Source organism: Cinclus cinclus, chromosome 6, assembly GCF_963662255.1.
Source record: "Cinclus cinclus chromosome 6, bCinCin1.1, whole genome shotgun sequence".
Lineage (NCBI taxonomy): Eukaryota > Metazoa > Chordata > Aves > Passeriformes > Cinclidae > Cinclus > Cinclus cinclus.
The window spans coordinates 52,824,551-52,838,809 of NC_085051.1; the positions used below are offsets into that span (position 1 = coordinate 52,824,551).

The 14,259-nt window shown below is 43.8% G+C and overlaps 1 protein-coding gene across 13 annotated transcripts in view; it reads left to right on the top strand.

Annotated features, from left to right (window-relative positions):
- Positions 1 to 6,720: 6,720 nt before the first annotated feature.
- MARK3 (microtubule affinity regulating kinase 3) overlaps positions 6,721 to 14,259 on the top strand; it is a 61,887-nt gene continuing 54,348 nt past the window's right edge. For 2 of the 13 annotated variants that reach the window (XM_062495671.1, XM_062495678.1), the window contains exon 1: positions 6,847 to 7,069. In XM_062495671.1, coding sequence (XP_062351655.1) covers positions 7,019 to 7,069 — 51 coding nt within the window. In that variant the 5' untranslated portion in view covers positions 6,847 to 7,018. Of the gene's footprint in view, positions 7,070 to 14,259 lie in introns of all 13 variants that reach the window. The other 11 variants (XM_062495664.1, XM_062495666.1, XM_062495673.1 and 8 more) reach the window with 11 other exon arrangements.

The following is a 14,259-nucleotide window of genomic DNA, read 5'->3' on the forward strand; positions in this document are numbered from 1 at the left end:
GACACTACCAGAGGCACCTGGAAGGGTGCTTGGGGTATTGTGAGCAGCAGGCACTGTTCCCTGGGTGCCACCCTGGGACCTTTAGCTCAGTGTCCCACCCCAACAATTTATTCAGTCCTCAGTACTTGCACCCCTTCCGTTTGCCAGCAGACCCCATTAATCAGCTGTGTTTTCTCAGAGTAGTTTATTTTTTTCTTTCCCACCCTGGATGGCCTGTGCATTGTGTGAATTTTCAAGATGACAATTATTTACTGACAATTTTTTAGCATCAGAAAAATGCAATATGATCCCATAACCTTGCACAATTGGTTCTTCATCTTCACCAACTGATATTTTATCAAGAACTGTAAAGAAACAAAAGGATTGCTGATAAGGTTTGTGGATGGTACCAAGACAGAGAAAAAAGGTAAAAATTAAAGGATGTGTCACCAGTACAAGCATAGCGGTTTAAAAAATTGTGTTCAAATGAACAATATACATTTGAGTGCAACCAAAGGTAAAAATCACATCTGTAGGAATAAGAATAATGAAGTGTAGTTTTAATATAGGAGATACCGCATGAAGGGAAGGGTCAGAGATACTGAGAAGGGCATGAAACACAGCTGAATGTGAGTTTCCAGAGTTCAGAGTTACAGTATCTGAGAGGGCTGAATGGATTCTTTGGCTGTGGCATCAGCTAAATAACCTACATCATGTCTGAATTTGGGTTTCATATTATTACAGATGAAAAACTGTGTTCACATCTGGTATCCACGGCACAAACCAATGGATAAGGTAGAAATGAATCAGAGGAAACATGCATGCTATTGCTTACAAATTTGAATAGATTGCATGCCTTTTGGTAACAGATCCCAAGACTTCAATCTCTTTAGTCTCTTAAAGAGATGGATGTGGGCTGAGCTGGGTCCTGCTTTGGAGTAAAAGTCTGATCGTCTATGACACAAAAAGAGGAAAGTTCCCATAGCTGAAGATGGCATTAGCAAGCTTATCCAGAACAGAAAAAAAGATTTCTAAAAGCAAGGAGGAACAATCACATAGACAGTCTTCCCAAATTGCTCACTGATTCCTTGCCTCTGGTAATATTTAAATAAAAGATACAATCCAAATACACAAGTTACTTCAGGGAAATACACAGAGGGACTTCAGGGCTTGGAGTCTGTATGAGCAACAACCTGCGTCTTCACCTAAAGCGCCTTCAGAAAATACTGAGGCTCAGTCCATGTCTGGACCTTGACACACAGTCTTGCATGAACAAGGTGGATTTAACAAGTGTCAGCTATACCATTTTTCAGGATAACCTGTACCCAAAAGCCCTGGAATTTATCTTACTGCTACAAAACAATTACTTCCCACTATTGCTTGAGCACACCAATTCTTAATCAGCATTTGAAAACATGACATGTTCAGGAGTCATCTATTCTTTTCCCATTATTGTGAACAGAGTCATTGATTCAGTATCAACCACACAGGAAACAGCACAGGAGGCATACTAACATGCCTGACTTAGATGGCAAAGCATCTAGGATGTTGCTTTGGTGGGGTCATGTGTTAGGAATGGAAGAGGCTTGCTATAAAACACCTATTTTAGCTTCAAACAGAGTGAAATTCAGAGCTAGCATCAGCACCAACTGGCTAGTTGTCCTTTGCACTGCCTTTGAAACCCACATAGCATCAGGGTCATGGGTAGTTAAGGAGGTATTTTCAATTTTCAATCCTCTGCTTCTCTAAATGAGTGACCTTGTGCCAAGCCATGAGAGCAATGCTTTCCCCCGGCTCTCCACAGCACTGTGATTCTGTCCTGGAGCTATGATCCATACAGGCATTTGCGTCAAGTGGTGGTGGAATCAGTGCAGTTCAGGCACTTGATAGCAATCCCATCATGAAGGTTCACGTGTCATGCACCACACTATATGGCTCTGCAGGCAAAGCACAGCATGGCCCTACAGGAAGGGAATTAGATGAAGCATGCAATTCATAAACCACCGTTTGCTCCTGTTTGTCCATGACCACAGCCCAGCACACGAACCTCTCCTCACCTGAGGAATGCGGAGCAGTTCCAGTGCCACAGCCACACAACACTTGTATGGACCAGAGGGAGAAGTTAACACACACAAAATCTTCTCCCACCTCTCAGATCTCAGTCTTTGCTTGACATGAAGATGAGAAGCAAGATCTTTTCCCTTTCCAATGTTTTCTCTGCTGTCAGCACCACATTTTGCTCTGGCCTTGCAGCAGGTTGCACTTGGGCCTCATCATACCAGAGCATGGACTATTGATTCAGGTTGCAGACAGTAATCAGTCCTTTTCTATCAATGGCTTCGTCAGTGACATTTTAAAAATCACACACTTCTTCCTACCATAAAACACTGTTAAGATTATGTATTGTCTGCAAGTTAAGATTTTAAAAACAAATACAAATACTGATTTCAAACACAAGGAATTACTTCAGTTCTAAAGACAACACTAATGATAAAACAGTCCTGGAAATTTTTCACTGCATGGCATTACCTTAGAATTTCTGAAAGAAAAATAACAAAAGGCATTGGAATCAGAATGAATAATATTAGCTATATCCCAGTGGATGTAACATATTTTAAAATGTGTATTTCAAAGGCTTAAGGAAAAAAACAAAAAAAGTTTCATCAGGATTAACGACAATCTAAACTGGAATTTTTGTATAAACTAAAATGATTTAATACCTGGGCACATTCCCAGCTGGTAAGCACGGTCATAGCTGCAGAACACAACAAAGCACCTATAACAATTACATTAGCTGATTCTCTACTTGTCTCTACCAACGGATGTCTTTCAGTCCCCAGCATTTAAAGAGCGGTGAGTGGAATACAAATTCCTCAGTCAGTTCTGCATTTGTAATCCTTTTTCCAGAATTAAGGCTCACAACATGTGCATATGAATACATTAAACTTAATCCTTATGTTTTGCCCAGCAATTGTAATGAATTCCAAGACTTTTTGCTCTGACTTTATATGCTGTTGGAGTCCACTCTGTGCACTACTCTGCAGTGCAGTGTTAAGTGGTTCTTAGTGTGGCTTCTAATGTCCAGAAGAAAAAAATTCTAACTTCTTCACCATAGCGATGTCGTTCTGTATCTTATTGTTTTTTCTGTGAGGTGGCAGCCAAATGAGTGACATAAAAGAGGCACCTCAACTAGCAGAATCTGCTTCCTGTACGTTTTTGAGTAATATTCTCCACCTCTACTGCCAAAACCAACTTTTTATAATGGCTAGCATTGTAGCCAGTACAGGTCAAAACACAAATTGCAGCCTATTCTGGTAACATACAAACATAATCCTCTAAGTCCCCCTTACAAAATCACTGTCACTATCACTAGTGATAGCACAAGAACCAGAAAGCATGATAGGATTATCAGACTGCTGAGTTTTCAAAACCTTTGTATAGGAAAAGAAATCATCTTCTGATTTGTAAATGTGGCTTAAGTTGTACCTGATAATACACAGAATATTTATGGACAACAAAGAAAGATGAAACCCATACAATCAGCTTTTCTTCTATGGCCCAATTTCTAAGAAGAATATGAATACATTTTGAAATTAACTCATCTGTTTAAATGGGAGAAGCAGAATATAGCAACAATGAAATGTAGAAGAAAGCACCTGCTATGCAGTTTGTCATTCACGATGCAGGTTTTGCTACATAGTAAAACCAGCCCTAATCAATGTTGTCATTTAATGGCAATAAAATAGCAAAATCAGCTACTGTTATTTTTGTGGTCTCAAGCACTTCTTCAGAAGTTCTTACTTCAAAATATTTTGCCAATAAGAACATGACCCTGAATGATACAGTCATCCCCCACAGCTCCCTTGCTCCCTGTGTCCTTTCCCTAACCCTTTTAAATTTGTACTGCAAGTATTAAACGTGGGTTTTAACATGGGCAATAGTGGAACTCCTACTGTAATCAACAGGCCCAGGAATTTCATCTGACTATCCACCACTGTACAGCTCAGATTTTATCAGAGTGACTACTGCTTCATGGAGCAGAAATGCAAGTATGTAAAACACAATGCTAAGTTTAATGCCTCTCCATGCCTGTGCACAGAACTTCCACAGATCAGGACAGGCACACTCCTAGGTGCAAACAGCATTATGTGTACTTCTCACACCCTGCCAATCGCTCCAGTGTGGGCAGCTCACCCTTCCCATGCTGGCTGGAGTGCCCACGAGGGCAGGGTGAGAGCACTAAGCTGGGTAACAACCCAAAGAAACCTCTGCCCAATTTTTGCCATTTTTCTGACCCTGTCATAACTCAATTACATTTTTGTACAAACACATAGTAAAGAACATATTCTACTGGCAATCAAAAAGAAAAAGATGAAGCAGCAGCCCTGTGGCAAAAACAGAATCAGGAGATCTGGATACTTTTCCTGGCTTTGCTTTAGACTTTGTGACTGACCTTTACGAATTGGATATAAACAAATCCCACTCCCTGCTCTGCACAAAGGGTCCTGCCTGCTTCCCAAGGAAAGTGGCTCCATTATGAGTATGCATTGTCCAAGCAAATACACACATGGATGTGCATGTACACACAGAAATACAAACATTTGCATAAGGGGTGAGTCCTGAAATCCAAAATTCCTGTCAGTAACACAGAGCAAGATATCAGCTTAATGAGAGAGTTAGGAAGGAAAATCTGCAGGTCAGATGTTGTGGAGCATTTTGTAGTCCTGATGACAAAGTAACAGAGATACAACTTTATTGGGTGGCATTCAAAGGCCATCTTTCCTGGCTCATGTCTCTAAAAGCAAGGGAAATATCACCTACCTCACAGGATGGATTTCAGGGCTGAGCTGGCAAATATTTATGACAGCCATAAAGTTTAGAAGTCTAGTTTATTCTTTCCACTTTAGAAAGACAAAATGTTACTGCTAGGCTGCCAGATCTGCAGATATGCCAAGTTTCTAACAAATCCCACCAGACCCAGCATTTTTTTTTCTACAGAGGTTCATAATTTTTTCTGTTAAAAAAAATAAAAACCAAACATAAATAAGTTTGGTTTTAAACCACCTACATACTGAATATACAGAAGTTATTTCTCTTGTTTTTCATTCATAATTAGATCTACTCATGGCTATACCAAGATCTTCTTTATAGACTTGAAAAGGATTATGCAGAGTAACTACTGGATATACAAAGAATGTTTTGATAGCCCAGGCTTCCACCCTCCTTCAACAAATGAGCCAGGCAACAAGCTGATATGAAAACACAGTGCTGTAACACGGTCTGATGGCACCAGGTGAGATCTGCCAACACCAGCCTCAGACCCCTGCCAGGTGTGAGCTCCCTTCTGTAACTCACACCATCCTCTGGGCTGGGAAAGCCCAAGAAAAGGAAGGACATGCTTTGGCAGATGGCCCAAGGACAGAACTCTGAACACGGATGACCATTCCTGAACTACCCACGCCTGTGTCCTTCCCCTAGCTGTGGGGGGGCAGTGGGGTCTGTCGCTTTCCCCAGTAAGGGCTGGCTCTGCAGGGAGATCTGCTGTTTCACCATCCCCTCTGCCCCACGGGGCTCCCCAAAACCTGAGCTTCCCACCCCACCTCACACCACATCTCCTCCCGTGCCGGGGAGGCTGCAGCTCCCTGAGGGCCTCTTTATAGAATCACAGAATCAGAGGCTGTTAAGGGGTTGGAAGAACCCAGTGCCAACCCCTTGCCATGGGCAGGGACATCTCCACTAGACCATCCAGGCTGGGCTTCAACACTTCCAGGGATGGGAAGTGTTGAAGTTTCTTTCAGTAACCTGTTCTGGTGCCTCACCACTCTCACGGTAAAAAAAAAAAATTCTTGATAATATCTAATTTACCCTAGTCTAATTTTCCCCTCTTTCACTCTGAACCCATTACTGTTTGTCCTATCACTACAGCTCCTGATGGAGCGTTCCTCTCTAGCTTCCCTGTAGCCCCTCTCAGATACTGGAATGTTGGAGTTCTTCACACAACCTTCTCTTCTCCAGGCTGAGCAGCCCCAGCTTTCTCGATCTTTATAGAGGAAATGCTCCAGCCGTCCTCAACAACTTCGAGGTCCCCTCTGGACTTGCTCCAACAGTTCCATGTCCTCCTTGTATTGGGGACACCAGAGCTGTGTGCAGTGCTCCAGGTGGGGTCTCACAAAGGCGAGCCCCGCTCCAAGCTGTGCTGCCCCGGGGCTGCTCCGATCCCCGGAGGACGCCGGGCCGGCACGGAGGGCAGGGCCGGTCCCCGGGAGGGCAGGGCCGGTCCCCGGAGGACGCGGAGCCGGCACGGAGGGCAGGGCCGGTCCCGGCCCCGAGGCCCCCGCACACGCCGGGCGAGGGGCGGGACCTTCCGGTTCATGTCGGCGCTGGGCTGGCGCGGAGGAGCAGCGCGGCCATCTTGCCTCGTCCGGGAGCGGCGGCGGCGGGGCGGGCGGGGTACAGGCAGGGAGGGAGCGGCGGGCGGGCACTCACTGAGCGTCCGCAGCCCGCGGGGCGCCGGCCTTCTCGGAGCCTGGGGCGGGTCGCGATGCGAGCGGCGGCGCGGTGAAGCGGGGCCGCGGCGGGGGAAGGAGAGGGCAGCCCCCCGTGCGGCGGGCCTGCGCTAGCCGTGCCCCGGCGGCAGCGGAGAGAAGCCGGGCTGCGCGGCGCCCCGCTGCCGCCTCCTCCCGCCCGCCCTGCGCTCACCCCCTCCCCCCCGGAGCCGCTCCCTCGCCGCCTCCCTTTCCCCGGCTCCATCCCTTCCCTCGGCTCCATCCCCTCCCCGCTGGATGAGGCGGCCCCCTCCCCGCTGCTGACCCCTGCGGACCCCGGCTGTAGGATGAGCCCAAAGGACTCGGAGGGGGCGAGGCCGCTCCGCTCCCTGAGGAGGATCTAGTGGGGGGGCACCGACGCGACGCCGCCCCCCGCCAGGCACCTCGTCCTTCATGGTGGCTCCCTGCGACCACCATCTCGGAGCAGACGCGCAGCCCGCGGCCCGTGTGTGTGTCTGTGCGCGCCGCCGCCGCGGCCGCCCGAGTGAGGGAAAATGTCCACTCGGACTCCATTGCCCACGGTGAACGAGCGCGACACCGAGAACGTGAGTACCGCGGCCGCGGGGGACCCGCCGCACCGCGCCCGGCCCCGCCGCGGGGGCATCGCCCCGCGGGGCGCTGTCAGCGGCCGCCCGCCGCCTCTACGCTGCCCAAATTGCCGATTTATTCTGAATTGATTGTTTTTTTAACCCCTCCACGGCACGGTTCGCTGGCTCCGTGGCGTTTGCGGGCATCCCTCCCCCTCTCAAAGCCGGTGTCCCCTCTTTAATTCCCCCTGTACTATTTGACTGTCGCAGGGTGGAGAGGATCGGGTTGGTTATGTCGGTAACGGTGGTCTGCGGTGGGGAGGAGAGCGCTGGGGGGCTGCTGCCTTCTTCTAATACACCAACCTACTGCTGAAGCACCCGAATAAACCTCTGGTAAACAGATGGGAATAATTCAGCTTGGCTGGGGTGGTCTAGGTGACCTAGATAATAGGCCTCTTCCCCGCTTAATTTGCAGGGTTCTCGATGGTAATGACGCTGTTAGGCTAGTCACCTGTTCAGATGACATTAGAAGGCTTTCTTTATAGGAATTACCCTTTGCTCAAAGGACCCTGTTCCCTTAACACCGAATACCCCCCCCCCTTTTTTTTTCCCCCCCTACCTTGACAAAGCCAAGGTTTAGGAATTGACACTTTATTTACAAGATTAAGTCAGACGCAGAGGTCGTATGCTAAAGGAAGAAAGAACAACAAAAAAAAAAGTAGTCCTACCACAAGAGCATATAGCAACACACAAAACTCGATAGGAGACTCCCTTTCTGCAGATCGAAACTGTGTTTCTCGTGAGTTAAAACTTCCTTGCTCCTGGTGTATCTTGTCTAACAATTTTTCTGCAGAGGCTCTGACATGTCCCCAAATGATAAACAGAAGGGAGTTGTTACTCACTGTAGTCTAAAATCAGTTGATCAGTGAACTTTGTATTCAGCTTTTTGTAAAGGCTGTCTGATATTCTTTACAAGATAGACACTAAGCTTGACGGAGGAGGCTTTTTTTTTTTTTTTTTTTTTTTTTTTTTTTTTTTTTTGCAAGGGCTTCTTATGTTTTGGACTGGCATAAAAGGTGGAAGCTTTGGTTAAAGATCAGGAAAAACTGTTGGATTGTTCCAGACCATAAATAGTCCGAGAAAAGTGATGGTAGCCCCATTGTTTAAAACAAGACCAGACAAAGCATTAGAAAACATGCTGCATGGAACAATTACTGCATTACTAGGGATTTAGATTTTATTGACATAATAGGCACTTCTAACTTCTGTGATCTTTATTTGTTTTAGCACTACGTGCAACCTGCAGGCTAAGGGCTGTATTGAGCAAAAAGCCAACTAAGCATATTTGGTTGTAAAATCTCAATGAGCTTCCTGTCTTGTGGAAGAAAATAATTAAAATATTATGCGGCCCTTCCTATGCCATGGGGAGAGTTGAAGTTGAAACATACTCTACAAAATACTATGCAGAGTTTATTTGGATGATTGTTTTGTTCTATGCCAAACCAGATTGGGATTTTCAATCTCCATGTGAATGTATGGAGGCCACATAGTAAACCATTTTAGAAAGTGTTTAGATCAGATTCCCCAATTAATTCATACTCCACTATGGATAACTTAACAGTGGAAAGACTTAATGTGTGCTCAAGGAAACATGAATATTCACAAGCTGTGTGTTCTAGCACTTGAAGTTAGATTTTTACATGTCTTCCACTTAAGGCACCTTGTTCTCACTTCAAAATATTGGTCTAACACTTCTGCTTAGTTATCTTCATAATTTGACATATGTGGATTGTCTTGTTGCTGATGAATTGCCTTTGGTTTAGAATAAGGCATATTTTTCAATTGCTGTATTCTGTGCTGGTGTCCACAGAAATACCCTGTAGGTAGTGATATTGACAGTGATTAATCCAAGTACTTCCCCATCCAGTGAGCCAAGCACCCCCTCTCAGTACAATACCATATATCTCAGGAAGCTCTCTGATGTTTTGGGCATCAGCTGTCTAGAAATTTACCAAACTCTATTCTGTTATGCCTTAAAAACTGAATTTAAATCTGATATTTAGTCTGTCTGAATTACCCCTACAACTGTGAATGCCAGGTCTCTTTTTTTATTACCAAATATAATAATTTTGATATTTCGGCTAACTGTTCTTCTACTCCAAATCTGGGTGCGTTGTGTTGGCAGGTAAATCAAACCTTGATTCATTCTCTTTCACATAAGAGAAGTCTAATTAGTTAATATTCAGAGGACTCTTTGAAGAAGCTTAGGAGGTGCCAAGATATTCAGCTAACCTTTGGGCCATGGTTGTGGACCCTATTAATGCCTTCTCTCTGCTTGGAAGATTACCACTGCTGACAAAGGCTTGGCTGGTGTTGAATCTGGTTGAAGTGTGCTGATCATAGCTTATCCGTGCCTATACTTGCAGTTTTGAAAATGAAGTTAGCCTTCAGAATGACAGTGAATGTAAATTATCATTGTCTGTGCTTGCAGTTAACCACGTTCAGTGGTTGGCAGGTTGGTTCTGTTGAATAAAAAAGTATAATTGCCAGTACTTGATTTTTATTTTTTTCCCTAAGGCTTCTTATCAAGACATGCTAAAGTGGAAATACTGTCACAGTGACTTTCCCCAAAAGCTACTCAGAGCTACCAAGCCTTTAGTGCCTTTGAGATGAAAGAATTTGGCTCCGAGTCACCTGGTTTTGAGAGGAAAGGCATCCCAGATGATCTGTGATCATAGGAACTTCACACTTGGACAGTTGGAAGCTGGCTGTAGGCCTGCAATGAGCTGGCTCCTCACCGCAGAGACAGAGCAGCTCCTCTCTGGCCATGGCTTGTGCAGCAGTGGCTGCCAGCTGCTTGGGGGACAGAAGTGCAGGACAGGATCAGATCTACTCTTTTTCAAAAATATGTCCTGCACATGAGAAAGAAAGCAACAGAGACAGCAGAGACCTCCTTCATGCAAATCTGGGAGACAGGATAGACACAGAAGGACTTCAGATGACAGAAGAATGAGTAAACCTGTTTTACTAGTGATGAGATGGAGGGGAGAGAAGGTGGAGGAGAACAGAGTGTGGAAACACAGTGGGAAAGGAAGATAGAAGGTGGGAAACAAAAGATGAGAGGAGTCACAGAGGAATGTGCATATGGCAGGATGGAGGACAACCAGTGACAAAGAAATAGGAGCAGAAGGAGCAAGATTGTGAGGAGTAGGACAACTATTCATTTAAAAAATATTCAGAGTGGGAAGATGATAGCAAACTATAGATAGAAACAAGGAAATACAGGTGGTATGGAGGTTGGAAGATTACTTTTTTTAACAGCATGAAATAGAAAAGAAATGTCTTGGGTTAGAGTTTAATTAAAACTCTGTGTTCATTGCACAGTTGTGGTTTTTTTTGGGGGAGAAGGGTAACTGTTTTGAATATGTTGGTTCTGTAGGCCAATCTGAATTAAAAATTTAAGTAATTTGAGAAAAAGCAAGACTAAAATATACTCTTATCTCCATGACTGTGCCTAATGTGAAAAATTTGCTCTTGAAAAATGCCAGCATGATGGCAACTGTGCTTGCACAAAAGGATTCTGTGCAGTGGAAGTACCACTTTTATTTATTTATTTATTTATTTATAAAAATTTATTTTATATTTACAAAGATTTAGTAAAGGCAGGGTTAGGTACAAAAAGGTATTTTAAGATACTGGGAACGTTAGTGCAGTATGTCTTGGTTTATTAGCAATTAACTGTGAAGTGCATTTGAGCATTTGCAGACAATATGCAAGCTTGCATTGTTCTATATATTATTTATCAGGCTTCTCCTATTACAGATAGATCTGTAATTGGAATGCTTTCTTCCATAACATAAAATCCTGTGGGCTTTTGTAAAGAAGGGACTGAGGAGGGAAGGGTTCCTGTGGCCAAGAATTCTGAGATTTTCTTCTACAGGACCGTCTACACTCTTCCTTATTTTTCACCAGTTTTAATAAATGTTCTGGTTTGAATTAAATTGGGTGAAGGTGGCAAAATAACTAGAAATAAAAAATATTTTAGGAATTCACCTGGGATGTGTTTTTTTTGTACCAAAGTTCCCCAGAGCAGAAAAAAAAATGCTGATGCCTGATAGGCTTGGTACTGTTTACTCAGAAAATACCTGGTGAGGCTGCATGACCAGCTGCTAGTATTTTCACATTTTTTCAGTGAGACATTTAATTCTTAGCTGTGCTGAGCAGCCTATGCTGTGGTGTTTAATCAGTTGGTTTCAGTCAGCTCACACTGATGGGAGGCTGCTGGGGGCATCAGCCTCGGGTGCCTCTTCCCACCCGTGGTTTGTGCCAGCGCTAATTATCGTGGGGCTGTGTGACAAATCTGGTCAGCTCTGATCTGACTGGCATAAACCCTTAAGAAAAATGGAGTTAGCCCCATTCTGTGGCTGCAAGCACAATGTCCAGTTCAGGTGGGGAAGGTTAGAAATGCTTCCTAGTGTTTTTGTTTTGGTTTGAATTAAGCCAGTTGTAGCACAGCACCCTAGGTCTGGGGTAACTTGAGTTATGCCACAGCTACAGAGATACATATTTACATTAGTGTAATCTGCGATGTTTTGTTCCTTGAAATAAACTTACTCCTCCTTATTTACATTATTTCAATAACTAAGAAAACTACTCCAGAAAATGTTACATAGTTAGACTAAATTCATTAGCACCACTGAATGTAACTTAGGTTGCAGCCTTAGAAGTAGCAGTCTGAAAAACAGAACACCACTGCAAGAATTGCTGAAAGAAAATAAATGAGAGGAGATGTATATTTAGTACACTGAACTTCATAGACTTCTTCGTAGCCTTTATTACCCTCTCACCTGGTATCCTTACCTGCTTGATTCTCCATTTTAGTTCTAGCCAAAAGATATATTCATGTTGATGTAAGCGGGCAGTTCCTGTTGACAACATGTCTCAGGTGACTCAAGTCAAAGGAATTCAAAGAGTGGAGGCATTTGTCTCTCCTGATCTCCATTTCATATGATATATAAGTAGCATGTGTCTGCGACTTCCTCTTCTCCTCAGTCAAGTAATGCTGCCTCATGGGTGTCAGCCAGATCAAAAATGGAGGTCACTTTTTTTTTTAGGCTCATAGCATATCAAGGTTGGCTCTGCTTAGTGTGGAGATCATCTGCCACTAAAATTCTTTAGAACATATGATAAATAGATGTGTACTGCTCTTAAAATATAAACCTGAAAGATATTGAGTACACCTCTGATAAGGATGAAACCCTTGGGTTGAGAGGAATTCTTGCCCCATAAAGCAGCAAGTTGCTGAGCTCAATATGTATATATATATATACGTATAAACAGAAATTGACTTTCAAATAAAATTTGTTCCCTCAGGGTTAAAACCTAAGCAAAGTTTTCTATCTGCAAGCTCAATGTGGTTTTTAAAAACCAACTGTGAGGTGGTTGTTTTTTTTTCTTTTTTGTTTAGCATGTAATTACTGACAGTGATGATTCTGGAACCAACTTAGTTGGCGGTATTGTTGATGAAGAATGGAATATGGTTGGCTCTTTAGCTATTATTCCCCAGGCTGATGTCAATAAATATCCATTTTAATCAGCAGTAAAGGAACTTTGGCTGGAAAAATATGATGAATGTCAGATCTTGATAATGTGAAGCAACAAAAGAGCTTTTAAAGAGCTTTTCTAACCAGCACCAGACTTATCTTTTTGATTATATAAGCAGGATTTCTTCACTGTTGTGTTGTTCAGTGCTAATCATGGAATTACAGATTCACTCTCTTTCATATGCTGTATAGACCATGAACCAAATACTGCCAAACACATTGCAGAGGCTGTAAAGATTTTACATGGGAGCACTCTTGAGCCAGGCCCTGTATGTCTGCAGGGGGAACATCCTTCCCTTGCTGAGGACTCTTAGTGCTTTGCTGTCAGCACTTCCCCACTCTGGTCTTCAGGGCAGTGCTGCACTTGTCACTAGCAATTCCCACTGCTGGTCAGTAGCCAGAATTAGGAGTGTGCAAGTGTTGCTTTTGGTAGCAGTGTTCCCTGTGCCAGGTGAAAGTGTCCTGTGTCCCTCCTGTCCACCTCCATCAGGCTGCCCAGTGTAGGGCATTTCATTGCTGTGCTCTCTTTGAGCTGGATCTGCCGTGTCCTGAGTGTTACTCCTGTTTTTTTTTCTTTTATTTTGCCTTCCTCACTGAGGTGTGGAGGAATTAGGAATGTGTGTCAGAGGTATAGCTTCCATGTGCTAAAGGCTGTTTACTCTTCAGGTTCCCCCTTTAATCCGGTGGTTTCACAGATCTGACCTAATTAAAATAGCCATTTGTTTTCATGAATGTCATACCAATTACACGAATGAACACTATGGCAGGCTGAGAACTGCCCAGTGAAATCTTCCCCTGTTGAGAATGGAAGCATCTCAATTAGTGTTTTCTCTCCCTTAATATCTGTATTATATTTCTAGAGGGTCTGCTTGTCTCCCGTGATGAATTCTGACCCTTTCAGTTGTTCCACTTGATCACAACATTCATAATGTCTGGACTGTAGCCCACATCAGTGAATAAATCTGCCCTCATGGGTTGATAGCTTCAGTGCCACTTCAGGTGGATAGCATTTTTCTTTGTAGGAGACCCTTTAAAATTTTGAGAGATGGAAGCTGTGGCTATTTACCCTTAAGATTGATTGTGGAGCAAGCTAGTTTAAAAACTGCCTTTTAATTATATGTGTTGGAACCAATAATTGGTTATGCAAGCATCAACATATGCAGACTGGGTCTGACAAAACCCACCTCGCTCAATGTCCTGATTTGTGCCTTGGTCACTGGTAGGAGGGAAGTAAAATCAGGACAAGTACAGGACACCTGATGCATTCCTGTTTTATAATCTAGGAAAATAATATAGTATTTCATAATACATGATGGTTTAGGGAATCCCAGAGCAGTAGCTGGTATATAAACAATTGTGATTGAGCATTTGCTGTGACACCCTTTGGTGGCTGCCAGAAGCATAAGTCTCTGTTTTGACTTTCCAGTAGAATTCCTTCGTCAGCAGTTGCAGGATGCCCTGCTGTGCTGTTTCAGGGATATCTGTGCTCAGTAAGATGCTACCTCTGTGCATATCCTTAGGGCTACCATTTTGCTCTTACACTGAGTAGTACTCAGCTGTCTGTGTGCTCTTAAAGATGTTAATGGGAATGGGAAATAAAATACA